Genomic DNA, 21,291 nt, shown 5'->3' with positions numbered 1-21,291 from the left:
AGCCAAGAAGCAAATACTTTTCAAGAGACTGCTGTGGACGTTGGGATAGCTGGAGTCCTCAGACCCCTCCATCCATGAGCGTCTATTTGAGTTCTCTGGCTTCCCGTTACGCGTCACGCAGCGCTGTGTACCTGGAGATTTTTTTTCCAAACAAGTTTGGTTCTAATTAACAACGGAGCTGCACACAGTTTGTCTCGCAAAATACTGCGATCAGATCTACATCTCCGTACGACTGCTGGAGCTTCTTTTTGATTTGGACTGAGACACACCCGTGCTGGATAGAGCTATGCTGGGCAAACAGAAAATATAATTCAAAAGTTCGCGGGCCTTTCCTGTTTACCTCTCCGCTGCATCCGAGTTACAGATTGCCTTGTCCAGAGCGAATAGTGGTGCACTGTGGGATAACCGCTCGAGGCGTAAACGTCGATTCCTCCACACTAACCGTAAATCCGATATGTTAATACGAATTTAGCGCTAACTTCTCTCCGTCGGGGGTGGAGAACAGAAATCGATTTAAAGAGCCCTTTATATCGATATAAAGGGCGTTGTAGTGTGGACGGGTACAGCGTTAAATCGATTTAACGCTCTTTAAATCGATTTAAATGCGTAGTGTAGACCAGGCCTCAGTTTTATCAGTCCCTTGGGTTGTCATGTTTTTATTATACTTCTGCTCTCTACATTTTGTTCCATATCAACACTGTACAAGTGACTTTACTCTGAGGAGATGACCCATTCAATGACCTTCTCTGCATGATAACTCATTCTTATTTTCAATTAAAGACACTAATTACAGGAGAAACAATATTACATTTTGCATTTCAGAAAGTCTTTTGGATCTCAGGACTTTAACAAATTACAAATAGGACAATGACGCATATATTCCCCAAGGGTAGCAGATAAAACAACATATAACCCTGAAGTACGCAGCCATTTTGGAATGGATGATAACTGTCAAATATACTGACAGGCCATAAGGCATAAATGTATGGATGGCAGCACAGACTTTGTCAAGCAGCAAAACTACAGAAATAAACAAAATAAATAAATAAATCCGCCCTTTAAAAAAAAAGTTGTTAAAATGTTCTTTGCTAGGTCTACTAGGAAAAAATGCAATCTTGACAGAAGAAATGCTTGAGTATTTATTTATAAACAGCTTTCCAAATGTCACAGGTGAGAACTATATTTCACCATATGGTCTATAAGCTATAACCAGAACTCTGGATTTGAACCCTGCTGAACTTGGAGGAAGTTTGGATTCAGATCCAAACTTTGCAGCTCATGTTGATCTCTGCTAAGGAACAAGATGTACATCAAACAGTTCTTCCGAATAAAGGAAAAGGGAAATTAATCTATATGATTTGGTGAAAAAAAGCAAAACTCTTGCAAAGACAAACTAGTCAGATACCAGGATCAGATCACAATATTATGATTGCAGAAGACAGGCTTCTGCCACTTGCACTGCAGCACAAACAGACGTGCACATTTTTTTCTGGTCCTACATATGTCAAAGTATTTGTAACAAATACAAATACGAGAAATCAAGAAAACTTATTCCTTTCCCACCATAAAACAAAATTGATCTCTCTTCTTGCCATGCCTGGACCCAACCGGAAGGTACAGTTGGCTAGAGCCATCATTACAGTATCGCTTTTCAAAATGTATGAGGGATTAGTAGCACTGTCTTCAGCCAGAAATACTATGAGATGGACCTGTGCAAGACAGCTTTCCAATCCTGACTAGCAATATCCTCAATATTCCCATATTGGGTCTGTCTAAAGCATAGAGTCAAATGAGGCACCATTTCTTCAAATCTCATAGACTCATACACTCGTAGGTCAGAAGGGACCAATATGATCATCTAGTCTGACCTCCTGCACAAAGCAGGCCACAGAACCCTACCCATCCACTTTTATAACAACCCCTAACACATGACTGAGTTATTGAAGTCCTCAAAATTGTGGTTTGAAGACCTCAAGCTGCAGAGAATCCACCACAAGTGACCCATGCCCCACGCTACAGAGGAAGGCGAAAAACCTCCAGGCCCCTGCCAATCGCCCTGAAGAAATTCCTTCCGACCCCAAATATGGCGATCAGCTAAACCCTGAGCATGTGGACAAGACTCACCAGCCAGCACCCAGGAAAGAATTCCCGCAGTAACTCAGATCCCAATCCCATCCAACATCCCCTACAGAACATTGAGCAACTATCTACTGAATATATTCCAATGATCAAATTGCCAAATTAAAACTATCCATCATATCATACCCTCCATATACTTATCAAGCTTAGTCTTAAAGCCAGAAAGTCTTTTCCCCTACTTCCTAGGAAGCGTTCCAGAACCTCCCTCTAATGTTAAAACCTTCGGCTAATTTCAAGTCGAAACTCCTAAGATCTCCAGTTTGGCACCATTTGTCCTGTGTCTACATTATACTGAAGCTTATAATTCCCCTCCCTAACGTTATCCCTGATATATTATATAGAGCAAGCATTCCCCGCAGCCTCTTTGGCAGGCTAAACAAGCCAAGCTCTTTGAGTTCCTTTCAAAGGCAGATTTCCATTCCTCGGACACCTAGCAGCCCGTCCTGAACCTGTTCCAGTGTTGAATCATTCCTTCTTAAAACAGGAGACAGAACTGCACACAGTATCCATGGAGGGTCTCACAGCGCCTTAATATAACGGTACTAACACCTCCTTACATCCTTGCTGGAAATACCTCGCCTGAAATGCACCCCAAAACCAGCATTGCTTTTTTAAACGGCCATATCGCATTGGCTGGTCATGACATCCTGCTATCAACCAATACCCCAAGGTCCTTTCTCCTCAATCTGTGCTCCAACTGATGCATCCCCAATGTATATCTAAAAAATTCTATTTTAATCCCTAAGTGCATGACCTTGACTTCAACTATTATATTCATCCTATACTATTACTCCAGTTTACAAGGTGGTCCAGATCTTCCTGAATAGTATCCCGGTCCTTCTCCGTGTTAGCAATACCCCCCAGCTTCGTGTCATCCGCAAACTTTATTAGCACATTCCCGCTCTTTGTGCCAAGGTCAGTAATAAAAAGGTTAAATCTCATTATATCAAGAAAGAAATGAGACTTTAAAAACAAAAATTCTACTCTTATCATCTCAGGGCCTGATCCCATATTTCTTATACAGGCAACACACCCATAAATGCCAAACAATTAACTCTGAAAGCTGTACAGGTTAGGCTCTATGTGAAATTTTGGTCTTTGGTTTCCAGAGCAAAAAAGCTAGCACACTAATTCATTGCACCATCAAATCTCATCATTTCTAAGCTTTTAATATCATCCACCCACATACTGGCTATGCAGAAGAGAGAATTACAATTTGAAGACTATACTAATTACAAACAAAAAAAATTGTATTTACTTTAGATGAAATCTAGCATAAAAGAAAAGGGTTTTTTAAATCCAAATACAATTTGAAAACAGTATTGTAAAGCAAGTAAAGTTAAAGCAAAATGCAATACTCAGTAACCTCTGCCCGTTGAGAACCTGTTCAAAGATACTGCATAAATCCTTCAGAATTATACATAGAAAACTGATTACACTAGTGAGCATTACAAAAAAGGAAGCTGACATACTTAATTTGCAAGCTCCAATAAAACATTGCAATTGTAATCTGTAACACATCAGCTTGTTGCAAATAGTGGCTGAAATGACTACAGTTTCTCTTGTAGCAACCTAATTAGCTTCCACTATGTTACAAGCTCATAGTTAAAGTTTCTCAAACAACTAAAAATCACTTCAGCTTTCACACATTTTTCTGGATTGCTAATTTTGTTGAAGTGTATATCCAAAACCAACCATAAAAATCACTAGTCAGGTTGGCAACAGGGGTGGAGATAGCTCAGCAGTTTGAGCATTAGCCTGCTAAACCCAGGGTTGTGAGCTCAGTCCTTGAGGGGGCCACTGAAGGGTCAGGGCAAAAATCTGTCTGAGGATTGGTCCTGCTTTGAGCAGGGGGTTGGACTAGATGACCTCCTGAGATCCTTTCCAATCCTGATATTCTATGAGGACATGAACTAAGGGACTGCCAGTTCCCTAACAGGTAGACACCAAATGCTTAATGGGAAAAGAGATGTGCAGTCAGTTAGTTTGGTCTAGTTAATATGAATCTCAGTGACTAAGGAACACTAGGTTTATATGAGGATATAAACAAAAATCCAATAAAGTTTACAGCAGTTAACCATAATACATAATATATTCACTTTAAAATGTATAGTATACAGAAAACGTGATGATATGGTATAAAGTTTTTACTTGCACTTGTTTGGAATGACCTGAGCAACAGTTTTGTGGTATTATCACATTTAATTGTCTTCTTAAAGGCCACTACAAAACACCATGCTTATGTCTTCTCTCATATCCTATCTAATATTATCTCCCAAAATAGTGGCAGTCCATTGTGCCAAAAACCACAAAACTGACAACTGCCATCTCCTATGTAATTTGAATAGTTTTCACTGAGAGCAACTGGATAATCAGCACTTTTGTAAACTAGGTTGCTTTCTTAAAAACCCATTTAGAAGCCTAACTTTAGAAATTTATTTTGAATATCTGGCTATTTTGCCTCAAGAGGCCTTACTACTATATATTCAAATACAATACATATAGTTCAACTGAGATTTTTGTTTTTTAATCAGAAAAGAATAGATAGTAATTCTGTGCTGCATAAAAGCATTGTGTGCGTATGACTTGGAATACTCCAACAGACCAGTGGTAATTGGTTTTGGACTACTGTGCACAACTGAAGGTACATTATTTTATTACTTATTCAGCCACTTGAAGATGTTTCAATTTATCCACATTTCTACAGAATATGGCTAAATTCCCAGGATAGCTATTATGTAATATGATGATATGAACATTTTAAATATGTGCATTGGTGAATTATGACCTCATAAAAAGGTAAGGACACAGTTATGAAGCAGGCAATTCTACTGCAGGATCCATGACTCATACAAGATCATAATGAAGCATTACCAGGCAGTAGCAAGTTTCTTACGAAACAAATGAACTTGATAAATAGTATACAATTTTAAAATGTAAGAACACTATTTATACCCTTAAAAGAAAACACTTAGTATGCAACCATTTTTTTTGTTTAAGTTTGCTCCTTATATGAAATACACCAGAAACCTCCTCTAAAAAACATGCCTTTTAAATATCTTTTATTCCATTAGAATTTTTGGAGTTCATTAAAAACAATTCTACCCTGGATATCAAGATATGAGAACTCCTGAAGTTAAAAAGTATCCATTGTCTTCCAAATTTACATTAATGATCAATTAATATTAATTGATTGAGCTGTTTAATGTCTTAGGTAGCCTGTGGATTTAATATGTTAATATCAAATCAAACTTGCAGATATGTAACTCTATCATCTGAACAATTAATTCTTTCACAGAAAGAACTGGATTCTCTCAGCGGTCTACACCAGAACTATTTGTACTAAAAGCTTAACATTAATTTCAGAGGAAATTAAATAGCTCAACTGTTCAAGAAATTTAAGGTTACGCTTAAAATTTAGTTATTGCTCAGTAGCAAGAAGAAAGGGAACTGTAAAACATTACTTCGTTCTAATCAAAGATTTACTTTCTTGACTTGCAATGATTATATGTTACAGGCCAGCCTTTTAGTTAATCAAATGAACACTTTTTTTCTCTACCGATGTGTTACTGAAAACTGTTCTTGTTCTTCTACTAATTTGCCTTAAAGCAGTGAAGTATAGAATAATACATGAAAGGACCAAAAACAGAGATACTAGACTAAAAAGGAGTACAACACAAAGACTGGTACAGAGACCTCTCAATGATAATGGAACATACGAAAATAAAACCATCTATGTACAGAATTTGACAGCAGTAATAAATAAAGGCAAACAAGATCTTGGCATATGTATGTTACACATAGACAATACTACCAATCCTATTTAAATAGAGAAGCTTGCTTCATCAAAATGCTACTTTAAAGCAAAGCTAATAATTTAAGGTAGCTCTGTTTCATCACACTGTTTTGATACAAAAGTGTAGTTACTTCAGACATTCTTTTTGCCAGTCAATTTTCTATCATAAAAATTTCCTTTTAGCTCACTATAATAAAATACTGTACACTTCTATGTCACCTTTTTAATCAGAGGATCTCAAGTAATTTTTTTCAATCTATTATTCAAACCTTAAAGCCCATGAAGGGGGTATGATATCCTTTTTACAGATGGGTAAACTGAGATATAGGACCCTTCAGTAACTTGTCCACTGTTGCACAGCCAGAAGAAGAATGAGGAAACCTGATTTTCAACTCTGTGCTGTAATTCCTGGGTTGTAGTTTATAATTTCTAAGGGTTTACTCTTTGTTACCTGACATTAAAACTATTTCACTATATTTCTGTATACAGTGGAATCTGTTTTGTAGTTTATAATATAAGTGTTCAATTTTGGTACCAGAAAGACTGAGTTGATGAATTAGCAGCTACTAAGTGTACAGCAATACCTCAAGTGCTACCCCAAGAAAACAGAATTTGGTTAAAGTTAGTTTGGTAGAAAGAGTGTTCACCATGACAGTAGGGTCATCCCTTACCCACTCAGGAGGTAACAGTGATCTTAAATTTCCATCTGGAGAGCCATACGGGATCTATTTTATATTAAGAACAAACATTTCCAGTACAACCACACACAGTAAGACTATACAACGTCACTAAAGAGAATAGCTCAAATCCAAGAATATTAAACCTACAATCTTTGAAAAATTTGGAAGAACTCAATGAAAGAGTGTAAAGATAGTCTGGGATTATCTAAATGTTGTTAAACAGCTTCTGGACAACAGCGTGAAAAACAGCTGTATTAACGCTCTAAACTAATATAGAGCTTCTAAAAGGGAGGAATAGGGGGTTAGTTTCAATAACGTTGTGGTGTTCTGACATAAGACTAGGAGGACCTTAGCGCAAAACACACTGATTGTGTACATCCTTTTAAATACTCCGCCTGAGAAGTTGGAATCAATCCAATAAATAAAACCCCTATCAAATGTTAAAAGGTGAAACAGCAGCAGACAGTTTGAAGTTAATAGCAGTGCACCCCTTAAACTGTTTTGTTTTAAGAATGATCTATATTTAATATAGATGTTAACTGAAATGCTAGGAGGGACAGGAACAATTTAAGCCTTGGTTGTTGAAAGAAGTGAGTGCTTATTTAAAACAGATCTGTTTTAAGAGTAAATGGCTTCATAGGTTTAAAGGCAGTAGCAGGAGTCATCATTCAGCAGCACTTCAGCCACTGTGAAGTTCTTGACCAGCAGGAAATATAAGTCTAGGAAGAAGGAGCAGAAGGTTAAGTCCCCAAGGTTGTTCACTTGTTAAGATATCACTGCAACCTATAAGATCTTTTCAGTCTCTCTGCGGCTGAAAGGCTGATCTTCATTGCAGAGAAAAGTATGGGAAGGCTGAAGGTTTGAACTACTTCACAGATCTCCATACACGGCAGATGATAGGCTTGGTATGAACAAAAGAGTCCTTCAGTGAGGCAATGCTGCAGTATCTGACCACCAGAGATGTCCTTGTTTGTTTTCCTCTAATTACTCCCCAGTTAACATCTGTCTTTTATAAACCATAAAGTGGGATGTCCAAATAAACAATGGAAATCTAAACTAGGTAAATTTCTGTAACACACTAGTGATGGCCCAATATTTGTGTGATCCACTCTGTGTGAGGCAATGTCAGATAGGGAAAGCTAACAAAATACTCAAAGACTATCCATTCTATTTCTTCAGTTTCAGTGGGCACTCATTTCTGTTTAACTTCATGAGTTTTTCCTTATATCGTAACTGAAGACTGGTCTTGTTCATTTGGAGAAATATCTTCAGTACAACTCACAAACACAAAACTTTCTTATTGGTGACTGGACGGGAAAAGGACAGGAATAATTATTTGCATTGCTATTAACTCCAAAATGTCTCACAATACCCTCTTTTTTCTTCTGATCTTATGCCCATGTTGTGCTAATGAAGGCAGCAGATGAGATACCAGTCAGAAGTCTCTCATGTAATCCCAGAAGGTTATTTCTAAGACTCAGGATTCAGATATGGATTGTTCCCATACTGATACAAAGAACGCAAGCCACCCTCCCTGCCTCCAAACCAAACAGCACAGGATGTTTTACTTGTACAATAAAAGCTTAACTCAGAACTGACTGGTAGATATTGGCTCTGAGTCCTGTGTAGCATGAGGTAGGGCAACAGGAACTGTGACTTAATTAGTGAAAAGATTGGAATGGTCCACAAGAAAACCCTTCCCTTGTCTTTTGAGGCTGTCCTTTCCTTGACTATATCAGTATTTCAGGCCTTCAGAGAAGTAGATAGCTATGAGCTGTGGAACAAAACTTTTGTTGACTTCCTTAAGTAACTATCCACCATTTGAGAGAAATGTTACTAACTTGCATTTTCAAAAGCTGTCCTGCATTCCTACTACTACAAGGGAGGCCTGCAAACTGCTGTGGGGAGGGGAGAAAAAGCAAAGAGCCCCAGCTAGAAGGCAGAATCAGAAAACTGACAATTTCTGGTGACCTGAATGAAGTAGGAGAAACAATTTATAAGCTCCCTTCAAATGAGGCAGGTTTCTGCAGCTCCTCTCCCAGTAGATTCACTACACAGCAGAAAACCTGTTTGGTAGTGCTCCCAAATACGTTTTAGCTTGTGTCCTTGAAACCTGGGGTTTAAGTTTCATTTAATGAAGATTATTTAGGTCTATTCCACACTTTTACTTCAAACCCTAAAGAAAATTTGTTCATTGACTTTTGTTTTCCCCAGAAAAACACAATCACGGTATCCTCAGTAACCCTCCCACTCACCCTCCAAACCTGCCTATAAAACAACTTTCCTAAACCCATTTATTCTTCTTGCTGGATATCTTTTGATCATTGCCATCACCTTATTATCTTTTATATCACATTTCTACACAGCGTCTCTAACTTGCTGAAATATTAAATCAAAAGCTTAATTGATGTTTATAGACACTAATGTACTGATATAGTCAATTATATACTCTATTTCAGGTACCAAAATTCAAAATAAATGATATGTATAAACTTTAAATATATCTGGAATAAATCCTGTTTCCAAAATCATACACAGAACTAAAATGTTTACCTTTCATGTATTATTGATTCCCACTTTCTACCATAACTTTAGTTCCTTGAAAGGTAAGTTATCCCATTAAACAATGAAATACCCTTATTTCCCAAAAATTTAAACAGTTGTGCCTGAGCTGAAGATCCAGCCACAGAAACATCTGGTTGAAGTGGAGGAATAGAAGAATAAAAACAAACCCCTCTTATTTTTATTGATGCTAACCAAGAGATCTTTTAATGGAGGTTCTCTTGATTTAACTAAAAACTCCTTTCTGGTTGCTGAGCTCCATTATTTCTCTTCAAAGACAATAACTGTACAGTCTCTTTAGCTTGGCAAAGTAGGCAGAGTGCCAGCTCTGAAGGCAAAGTCAACACATTTCTGTGGGTAATCAGTAAAACATGATTACTAACCTTCCATAACTATTTTTCTTTAAGATGTGTTGTTCATGTCCATTGCAATTTAGGTGTGTGCGCACTGCATGCATCACTGCCAGAAAGTTTTTCCCTCAGTGATATCCGTCAGGTTGGCTCTCGTGCCTGCTGGAGTCACACCCTCATAGTGCCAGTATATAGAAGCCTGACGCCCTGCTGTCCACTCAGTTCCTTCTTGCTGCCAACTCCAACAGAGAGGGGTAAGGAGGGTGGGTTTTGGAATGGACATGAGCAACACATCTCAAAGAACAACGTTACAGAAGGTTAGTAACCGTTTGTTCTTCATCGACTGCTTGCTCATGTCCATTCCAATGTAGGCGACTCCCAAGCAGATGTTGGAGGTGGGTTCGCAGTTCAACAACAAGCAGACTGTAGTACAGTTATGCCAAATCCACCATCGTCTCTGGACTGCTGAGTGATGGCATAGTGAGTTACAAATGTTGCCTAAGACCACGTTGCCGCTCTACAAATGTCTTGAATGGAAACCTGTGCCACAAATGGGGAGGGGGGGAATGGGGCAATTTGTCCCAGGTCCCGGGCCCCACAGGGACCCCCACAAGAATGTCGGAGGCTCCCCGCCCCACTTCTGCCTTTCCCCACCCCCCGGCGCCTCAGCACGCCACATCCAGGAGTGGCCCTGGACAGAGCTAAAGCAGTGTGGCTCCAGCGGGGCCTGGGCGCCTCCTGCTCAGAGCTGCATGGTAAGGGAGTGGGGCTCCTGGACGCAGTGCGCTGAGGCTCCGGCAGAGGAGGGAGGCAGGGGTAAGTGGCATGGTAAGGGGGTCAGGAGGGTTGGATAAAGGGCAGGGAGTCCCGGGTACAGTCAGGAGACAGGGAGGAGGCAGAGGTGGGGGGGCAGTCAAGGGACGGGGAATGGGAGTTTGGATTGTGGCCATTCCGGGGGTCTGTCAGGACTCGGTGGGGGTGGGGGTGGATAGGGGCTGGAGCAGTCAGGGGACAGGGAGCAGGGGGAGTTCCTGGGGGGTGGCGTTCCGGGATGGTGGTTGGGAGGGTTTGGGGGGAGCGGTGAGGGGACAAGGAGCAGGATGGGTCGGGAATTCTGATGGGGGCAGTGGGGAGGCAGGAAGTGGGTGGGGGTCGGACAGAGGTAGGGCCAGGTTGTTTGGGGAGGCACAGCCTTCCCTACCCTAAAGCTCATTCAACAGTTTGAGTCTTGCAGACAGTTATTTAACCAAAGAGCCAAGCTGTTATCTTTTTCCTTAGGGCTACCATACCTTTCACTTCTCAAATGCCAAATTACAGTTTACGTTTAATTTCAGTGCCATAGGGAGATTCATCTCAGGGGAGGGTAGCTTCATTTAAAATTAGCCACTTTAGATTAACAGTGATAGAGCCAAGAGAGCGAGGGGGGAGGGATCACATGACAAAAGCAATATCTTATACCACCTACTTCCTTCCCAGTCCTACCCAGGGAGACCCCCCCATCCCCTGCATTCCCAAGGCTCTAGAGGGGTTAATTAGGTGGTTCTCAAAACTTTTGTATTGGTGACCCCTTTCACATAGCAAACCTCTGAGTGCGACCCCCCCCCTTATGAATTAAAAACACTTTTTTATATATTTAATACTATTAAAAATGGTGGAGGCAAAGTAGGATTTGACGTGGAGGATGACAGCTCGCGACCTCCAGTAATAACATCGTGACCCCCTGAGGGGTCCTGACCCCCAATTTGAGACCGCCTGGGTTAATTTCATTTCAGCACCCTGTGTCCATTCACATGCATGTGGTATTTTGAGCATTTCAGTTTTCACAACATAGGCTCATCCCAGATTCTGGAACAAGCTCAAATGCTCAGTTCGTGGAGTATGTACATAACCTATACTAAAGACAAACCCATAGTAACCGTCTCCAGTTTGTGAGGGACACCATGGAACCAGTCTCTAAGAAACAGTTAAATTCATGGAGGTTAAGTCCATTAATGGTTATTAGCCAGGATAGGTAAGGAATGGTGTCCCTTGCCTCTGTTTGTCAGAGGATGGAGATGGATGGCAGGAGATAGATCACTTGATCATTGCCTGTTAGCTTCACTCCCTCTGGGGCACTTGGCACTGACAGTGTTGGTAGACAGGATACTGGGCTGGATGGACCTTTGGTCTGACCCAGTATGGCCATTCTTATGTTCTTATGTTTTAACGTAAATGAACCCAAAGTTGTGGAGACCGAGATGAGTGAAGGAAGCCAGCAGAGTATCAGAAACCTGGAAAAACCTCTGACTAGATGGGCTCAGGCGTTTGGTCACAAGCTGGGGTGGTTCAAAAGTTTTGGATTTTTTTTAAGCAGAATTTTTTTTATTGTTTCTTTAAACATTCGAACACAGCAAGCAGCAAATATTTGGCCACACACTTCTGAAACACCAAACCATTTTCAGGTTTTAGCAGATTAATTTCAGCTTTTCAATTTAAAAAAAAAACAAAAAACAAATTTTGAAGGAAAGCAGACATTGTCTGTGATTTTTTCTGCTTTTTAGAAACCCCTAGTTTTCAATCCAAAAAAAGTTTTGACAGAAAATATTTGTCCAACCCTTTTAATGAGTTTTAGTGCCTTTTAGCACCAGCTGATGCTGAGAACCAGTGATACCTTGTAAAGGTGACTTGAAAATAAATTTTCTCAAACATGGGTTTGTGCCGAGATGCGCAAGATTTTATGTTTTATTTTTCCCAGACCGTTCGGGGGGGGGGAGGGGAGAGGGGAGTGGGGCAATTTGCCCCGGGCCCCACAAGGGCCCCATGACATATAGTATTCTGTCTATTGTAACTTTTTTTATGGAAGGGGCCCCTGAAATTGCTTTGCCCCGGCCCCCTGAATCCTCTGAGGCCCTATAAAGGGAAATTGTGTCTACTAATCTATTAGAGTTCTTTGAAGGGGTCAACAAGCCATGTGGACAAGGGGATCCAGTGGACATAGTGTACTTAGATTTCCAGAAAGCCTTGACAAGTCCTCACCAAAGGCTCTTACGTAAATTAAGCTGTCATGGATAAAAGGGAAGGCCCTTTCATGGATTGAGAACTGGCTAAAGACAGGGACAAGGGTAGGAATTAATGGTAAATTCTCAGAATGGAGAGGGGTAACTAGTGGTGTTCCCTAAGGGTCAGTCCTAGGACCAATCCTATTCAATTTATTCATAAATAATCTGGAGAAAGGGGTAAACAGTGAAGTGGCAAAGTTTGCAGATGATATTAAACACCAAGGATAGTTAAGACCAAAGCAGACGTGAAGAACTTCAAAAAGATCTCACAAAACTAAGTGATTGGACAACAAAATGGCAAATGAAATTAATGTGGATAACTGTAATTAATGCACATTGGAAAAAAATAACCCCAACTATACATACAATATGATGGGGGCTAATTTAGCTACAACGAGTCAGAAAAAGATCTTGGTGTCATCGTGGATAGTTCTCTGAAGATGTCCACACAGTGTACAGTGGCAGTCAAAAAGCAACAAGATATTAGGAATTATTAAAAAGAGGATAGAAAATAAGACTGAGAATATATTATTGCCCTTATATAAATCCATGGTACGCCCACATCTCAAATACTGTGTACAGATGTGGTCTCCTCACCTCAAAAAAGTATTCTAGCACTAGAAAAGGTTAGAAAAGGGCAACTGAAACGATTAGGGTTTGGAGAAGGGCCCATACGAGGAAAGATTAAAGAGGCTAGGCCTCTTCAGCTTGGAAAAGAGGAGACTAAGGGAGGATATAAAGTATATAAATCATGAGTGATGTGAAGAAGTGGATAAGGAAAAATTATTTATTATTCCATAATACAAGAACTAGAGGTCATCAAATGAAATTAATAGGTAAGCAGGTTTAAACAAATAAAAGGAAGTTCTTCTTCACACAGCGCACAGTCAACTTGTAGAACTCCTTACCTGAGGAGGTTGTGAAGGTGGGACTATAACAATGTTTAAAAGGAACTGGATAAATTCATGGTGGCTAAGTTCCATAATGGCTATTAGCCAGGAAAGGGTAAAGAATGGTGTCCCTACCTCTGTTCATCAGAGGACGGAGAATGGATGGCAGGAGAGAGATCACTTGATCATTGCCTGTTAGCTTCACTCCCTCTGGGGCACCTGGCATTGGCCACTGTCAGTAGACAGATACTGGGCTAGATGGACCTTTGGTCTGACCCGGTACGGCCGTTCTTATGTTCTTAAATGAGGCTGAAGAACCTTGTGCCCTCGTGGAATGTGCCGTCAGAACCAGAGCAGGGACTTTCGCCAGGTCATAGCATGTGCAGATGCAGTGAAGTGTTCCACGATGAAATCCTCTTAGTCGAGACTAGGAGACCGTTCATCCTGTCTGCCACTGCCACAAAAAACTGAGTAGTTTTCCTAAACAATTTAGTCCTTTTTATGCAGAAGGTCAGCGCTTGCCTGATGTCTAGTGAATGTAGCCTCTTTTCCTGGCTATTTGCTTGCGGCTTTGGGTAGAAGACTGGAGGAAAGATGTCCCAGGTATTGTGGAATTGCAACATCACCTTTGGAAGAAAGGCTGGGTGAGGGTGCAGCTAGACTTTGTCCTTGAAAACCATGTATGAGGGTACTAAAGTAAGAGCCCTAATTTCTGCAACCCTTCTGGTCAAGGTAAAGGCCACCAGGAAGGCCACCTTCCCGGATGAGTAAAGAGCATGTTGCCTGGGGCTTGAATGGGGGATCCGTGAGTCTTGATAGTACCAAGCTGATGTCCCAGGGCTCACCTGTGGGTACAGTCTGTCCAGCCCCCGAAGGAAGCAACTACAGAGCATGCTAGCAAAACTGGACCTGCCATTTACCCTTGGACAGAAAGCCAAAATCACCTCCACGTGTATTCTAATTGAATACACGATAGCCTTTGCTACTTAAGGGGTAGCAAATGAGCTCGAGGAACTCAAGGTTTGGATGATGTAGGCAGCCATGATCTTGGGAGATGAGATCCAGAGACAGAGGTAGGGTGATTGGTGTTTCCACCATGAGGTCCAGAAAGGGGGGTGAAACAGTGTTGACAGCCAGGGCTATCAGGCTGAGTCTCATTCCCCGCTTTCTGACTTTCAGCAGGACCTTGTATATGAGCAGAATGGGAGGGAATGCATGGAAGAGATGGCCCCTGCATGGGAGAAGGAGAGAGCCTGAGCTGTGATTCATGAAGGAGCAGAATTGAAGACACTTCACTGTTAATAAGTCTATCTGGGGAGTTCCACACGTCTGGAAAATGTCCTTCACAACATCTGGGCAAATGGATCTCTCGTGACTGGAGAAGGATCTGCTAACTCGTCCTGTGACGCAGGAGGCCTTGAGGTGGATTGAATAAATTTCCACAGGTGAAGTGTTTCCTGGCACAAGTGAGAAGAGCACGCTCCACCATGTCTGCTTACATAGAACATCACTCTTGTGTTGTCCGTAAGCACCAACATGCATTTGCCTTGCAGGAGGGGCTGGAACATTTGGCAGGCAAGGCATACTGCTCTGAGTTTTCACATGTTGATGTGTAGTGAGAACTCCTCCTAGGACCAGAGACCCTGAGTTCCAAAGCCCCCCAGATAAAACCCCTCCTCCCCCAACCTAGGCGATTGTCTAGAGAGCCAAGGCCCATGGGTCAATGAAGGCTGGGGAGGAGGCCTCCTTTTGTAGCACCTACTCTGCCTCTTATTAAAATCCTGCTTCCACTGAGGTTAGTAGAAATGAGGCAAAGGTTGGGGATTAAAATGCCTCCTCAACGGGGCTAGGGTATATAGGCCGAGTGACTTCATGGTGGCTCTCAAATCCTTTAAGTGATGAGCTAAGAGTCTGTCTGCTCTGAAGAGAGAGATATGCTATCGAAAGGAAGATCCTGAATTGTTTTACTGCTCTTCATATAGAAGTCTGAGTTTGCAATGAGGGAAGAAGTGGGGGAACCTTATCCTCTGATGTGATAGAGTACAACCTCCTTGTCTGAGGTGCTTGGGCCTGATGGAAAGCCTAGGGGGTCCAAAAAGACCATTGAACAGGTACCTTCCACTCTGCAGGCCAGGCCACTGGTGGAAACCCTTGGCTCATATCAGTCTTCAGGTACCGGCAGTCAGAGTGGTGCTGGTTCCTGCGGGAGCTGTAGCACTCTAGTTTGGAGTTAGATGACGAAAAGTCACTCCCCGATGACCACGGGGGTATAGTGCCAGGTAGTATCAGAGTGGTGCCGGAAAGGGGGTGACTAGTGTTGTGAAATCATCACCGGTTTTCCTTTTGACAGCACCTGTGGCCAATGCTGTAGCTACTCTCATTACCGGTACCTGTTCCTACCTGATGGGGGAAAGTGGTATCAGGAGGGACAGCAGGTCTCTTGCTGCCTCGAATGCCTCTGTTGTAAATCGAAACGCCATCACTGCACTCTTATGGCTCTCACTTGGAGGAGAGTCCAATGGTACCAGACTCAACAGTTCCCCTTGCTAGGCTGGAGTTGACAGTACCAGACTGGCAGCCATTGAACTCGAGTTGCCTGACATGAGTCTCACTCTGCTGGCTTCCTTGTGACCAGAAGGCTTCTGAGTTGGGGAGTGTGCTGTCTGTCTTTTGCTGTTTCTTTGGCACTGAGCGTCCCCATGAGCGGTAGATCTCTGCATTGGAGATCCCTAGCGATGCCAAGAGTCCTGGGATGCAGACGAGGAGTCCTTTCTTGGTGTCGGAGAGGCTGGGCTATGCTGCCTATCTCTCAGAGAAGCCAGCACGCTTCTCACCAAGATGGAGATGACTTGGCTCCCAAGAGGGGACAAAGAGCCACCTCCGTGAGGGGAACTTGAATCTCTGATCCCTGTCCTTTCGGTACAAATCCTGTAGCTGCCCCACTGGTGAGATTCCCCCACACACTTAAGGCAAGAAGAGTGAGGGTCACTAATTGGCATGAGTTTATGGCAAGTCTCACACGACTTAAACCTCGAGGACTGAGGCATGCCATGGTACCTGAAAAGAGGAGACCCCAGTAAGCAGAGTCCTACTTTATTACTACTATCTAACACTAAAACTATAATAACTACTGTTTTATGAACTATAAACAGGAAAAAGAGATAAAGCCCACTGGGTAGACTACTTATATTGACACAAGGATGAACAGAAGTTCCAGCAACCATCATGGGTGGTAAGAAGGAACTGAGGAGGTGGTGGATCAGCAGGTCCCTATATCGCAGCACAATGACCGCGTGATTCCAGGGGGCACCAGAGCCAACCCAACAGATATCACTGAGGGAAAAACTTTCTGGCGGCGGTGCATGTAGCGCGTGCGCACGCACACCTACATTGGAATGGATATGAACAAGCACTCAAGGAAGAATTGTCATTCTGCACCATCAGATCACTCCCCTCTTGGCTTAGACTCCTGATTATAATGCTGTTCTTGCTAAAAGCCACATGCAGGACAGCTCTTCACCTTTCTTCCATATGAGAAGCACTTACTATGGTGTGAAGCGACAGAGGACTATTAAAACATTTTTTTAAGATGTGTATGTTCCTCACAATGACATACACTTCACTTCAGAACAACATTACCAACGCTAATTGATTTAATGTTTTTTACATAAGGGAAGTGCTGTAACTCTAATATTGGAATATCATGATCAAATTGCCAGTTTGTTTATCTTTGTGACCTGTTATAAAACACAGGCAATTCACCCTGACAAAAGAAAATGAATTCTCTTGTGTTAGAAAACAGATTATGTTGCTTATTTACATCTAAATCTTAAGTGTAAGTGTGTGTGGCAGGTCAATAAGTGGATTAAATCAATGTTTCCGAAGTAATATTCCCCTAAATCAGATTTTTTAAAAAGCATTCTATATTGTGATTTTCTTCATTATGGCCATGATGAGAAAGTGATGAAGACAGAACTTTAATCCCTGTGGAAAAAGTCACAGCATTAAGCCTACCTGACTAGATTTTCATTGTCTCCAGTCCCCTTGCATGTAGCACATTCGGTTCTTAAATCCTCTGATTTGGGTTTCTTTTGTAGAACAGACTGCCTTTGCCGTCTTTCTCTAGGAATACGTTCCTGCCACAGAAGAAATCAAAAGAAAGGGGTGGGGAGGGGGAAAGCAAACATTTTCAATTATAGTACTGAAGGCAACATTACACACCTGAAGTTTAATATTTTGTGAATCTAAGTTAAAAAAAATACACTATTATCCCAACCTCAGGCTTTTCTTCTTCAGGCACAAAGCTTCGTTTTCGTCCTCTAGTTCTCTAAAAGAAAATATATTTAAAAATTAATTTAATTTAATACAAAATGTCTTTACAATTAATCTACTGTTCACAAGAGAAATATCTGCAGAAATTTGTTAGAAAGTAAACTATTGAACAAATGCAAAGATAACTACAATAGTAAACATTAGAGCACTTTCCTTAGTCTTTTCAAAACTATTCAATACACAGCAACATCAAAACAGTGTGTGTGATTACATTTATTTAATATATTGGATTGGAGGTGTGGATTCTTGTTCCAGTAAAATAAATTTCAATGGTTTTCTTCTCAGATATATTCTAGAAAAATACACAAACCTTCTATAGTCCATTGCAACCTCACAAATATATAATTTACACATATATGGGAACAAACTGTTTGTAAGAGTAGAGTCCAATTCCTTAAGCATGTATGCAAGTGCTATGCAAGACCCACTAGCTCTAATCAAGATACTGCACTGTTATTTATCTCCATACAATATCCTGTAAAAGCACTTTAAACCTAACCTCAAATCTCTTACCCCTCTAGAAAATTATTTTAGTTCCCCCTCTACTTCATTTGAGCAGAGAAATCCATACTCTATGATGTTATCCAATATCTTTTATAGGCAGAACCAAGATCAACACATTTACTTATCTAATTCACCTACCCTTCATGAGAAGAGGGCCAGAACACACTCCTAAAATTGAAAGCTTTTGAGACGTAACTAAGTATTAAAATGATGAAAATCTGAAGTTTAATGTAGATATCACCTTGCACCCCTAGAGAGTTTTAAGTGTCCTGATCTTGACATGCTAGTAAATTTTAAGTCCCCAAAGGAATTGGAGAAACATTGCTTGTGCATAAAAGAGTAAAAATAAAGCAGGACGCATTATTCTTCTACAAATAAAAGATCAAAGTGCTGTGCTAGCACAGATCTGCTGTGGAAATGCTTACAACAGGTGTGCCGTGTTATGACAAGAACAGCTGCTGTGGTAAACAATTTTGAAAGAAAGAAAGAAAGACCAACTTTAAATCATGATATCAATGAATACGAATTACTGTTTTATTAATATTTCCTGACCTTCCACTCCCACTCCATAATCTGATTAAGAATGTGAAAAAATGAAATGCTTATAGAATATAAAAGCTTGGACCAAAATTTTAAAAAATAAGGAGGGGGCTAGAATTAGGCTCAAAATCCATATCAAGGCATCTTCCCAATGTTCAAAAGGGAAGAACACTCAGTGAGGTCAATGGATGCTGCTAGAAGCTCAATAGTGAGAAAAACATCATCATTTAGGTTCCTGAATATGAATTTAGAAGCCTAACTTTAGGCCTCTATTTTTGAAAATCTTGCCTGATTATTTTAATACACACAAAACATACATATATACCTATTTTTTGTGTGTGACAATAAATAATAAGGTTTTACATTCCAAAACATCCTAAACGTTTGGATTTTCTTTTATATACATAATATACATAAACACCATTAACTGTGTGTATGAGTATATTATTCACACAATTTTATTATATATTCTCTTTATACTCCAAGGATATTACAATTTAATACCATAGATCTACAATTAATAGGAAATAAAAATTCTTTTGATAATACTATGCATGTGCATTGTCTCTTCACTTACTCAGAACAAATTAACATTTAAACAAATAAATGCCAAAAATTAACAGGCATGTTGCTACTAGTTGCATCTTTCCAAATCTAATTCATATTTAAGTGAAGAAAACGTTTCTGTATTGGGGAAATTAAAACTGTTCAATGTTAAGTAGGACAACTAAGTCAAACGCCCAAAACCTTTTGTCAAATTGAACAGTTTTCGATGTATGTGGACTGAAGTGCATGGAGAGAGCGATGCCAATAACTATCTGGCAGATGTTCATAAAGCTGCAGCATTAACTATATATCAACATTCACAAATACATATGGAAAAATTAGACAGATATCTTTTAAAATTATGAAACAAAGTACTGAAAACAAATCATAGATTAAAGCACTCAGAATATATAAAAAGAAAATATGCAACATATTTAAACAGTGTGAATTTAATACCATCTGTTTTCATTGGCTACTAGCACAGAACAGATGGAATGGTTATCACCAAAAGTGAAAACTATTCCAGCATTGCCAATTGACTGTAGAATATAATTTATTTAATTTAGTTTATACTAACAGTTCTAAGGGGGAAAAAACATACTATAATAAAACATAAGAGGTTTCGGTGATCTCTACAGCAACACATTTTAAGTTTCAAATCAAGTAAGCAAGTCACACACAGAAGTCCACCTTGAGAGAGACACTACATTTATCTCTCTTAAACAGTATTAACTGTAACCTTCATGTGATAAACAACTGGCACAAGCTGAACAACACCTTCCCCTCATTGCCCCCCAAAACCCTTTCTAGAAAACAAGAAAATGAAGCTGAGAAATTCAGGGATCATTCCAATAATCAATCACAAATGTTAAAAAAAAATGTCTTGACACACTGCTGGTTAGCTAGTTACAACTACTTGATGCAGCTGTATTACAGCACTGCAGGAGAGTGGGTGAGAATGTCTGAGTCCTCTGAGTAGGTCTGTACTTATGGTGGCGGGTAGAGTACAGACACTGCACTTGCAGCTAACATGAGGATAGCAGTGTAGACAGTGAGGCACTGGTTAGGTGAGTAGACTACAGACACACCAGAACTTTAGGGAATATACCCTGCACATCCTTCTACAAGCCCAAGCAGGCCTTCCCACTGTCTCCCACTGCCAAAGTCTTTCCCCTCTGTAGTGAAAGACTCTGGCAGCAGAAAAAGGATCCAGCAGTGGGGAAAGTGGCTGTTTTCTGCTGAAGCCTTTACCTGCTGCCTCCCTCCTGCCAGAGTCTTTCGTTGCCATGTGTAGCTACATACCACAGAGTGGATGCAGCCTGCCTTTCACTTCAGCGTGTATCTATATTTACCCTACATGCCGTCACAAGTGTAGACAAGTCCCATTGTGATGCTTCCTGGGGCACTCAGGGTTGTGAGGCACCTCACCACTACTTGCCTTTACCAAGCCTTGTCTGTGCCTGCTGTGGATCAACTCCCTGAAACTACCAGCCTCAGGCAACACAGACAGCACCTTCCAGGCCTCCACAGGTCTTGCCCTCTCTTTACAGGTTAGTGATAGACATGCACCAACACCTAGAGTTCTCTGAGAATCCATTTGGAGTGATCAGCCCCTGTTCCACAGAACTCTTATAGACACTGTTCCCAAAGTAATAGTACATATCAGCTTCTAAGAGTCAACTTAGGATCACCACTTTGCTTAAACACATAATACTGAGATTATAGAGATATACAGAGACAGTGAAAACAAGAATAAATTTACGATTGAAGAACAGAGATTCAAAAGACTGTGAGTAAGAATATAGGAAACAAAAAGACGGTTACTCACCTTTGTAACTGTTGTTCTTCAAGATGTGTTGCTCATATCCATTCCAAGTAGGTGTGCGCGCGCCACGTGCACGTTCGTCGGAAGAA

At 40.8% G+C, this 21,291-nt stretch overlaps 1 protein-coding gene across 5 annotated transcripts in view; it reads right to left on the bottom strand.

The window, feature by feature from the left end:
* The window catches only part of PHF14 (PHD finger protein 14), a 302,948-nt gene that overhangs the window by 139,729 nt on the left and 141,928 nt on the right, over positions 1-21,291 (bottom strand). For all 5 annotated transcript variants that reach the window (XM_075062378.1, XM_075062380.1, XM_075062379.1 and 2 more), the window contains exons 15-16: positions 17,732-17,782; positions 17,470-17,591 (exon numbers count right to left, since the gene is read on the bottom strand). In XM_075062378.1, the coding sequence (XP_074918479.1) occupies positions 17,470-17,591; positions 17,732-17,782 (173 nt within the window). The remainder of the gene's footprint in view (positions 1-17,469; positions 17,592-17,731; positions 17,783-21,291) is intronic.

This window comes from Chelonoidis abingdonii, chromosome 2 (assembly GCF_003597395.2).
Source record: "Chelonoidis abingdonii isolate Lonesome George chromosome 2, CheloAbing_2.0, whole genome shotgun sequence".
Taxonomy (NCBI): Eukaryota; Metazoa; Chordata; order Testudines; family Testudinidae; genus Chelonoidis; species Chelonoidis abingdonii.
The sequence above is the reverse complement of the archived record's forward strand: the minus strand, read 5'-3'. Positions and strand labels throughout refer to the sequence as shown.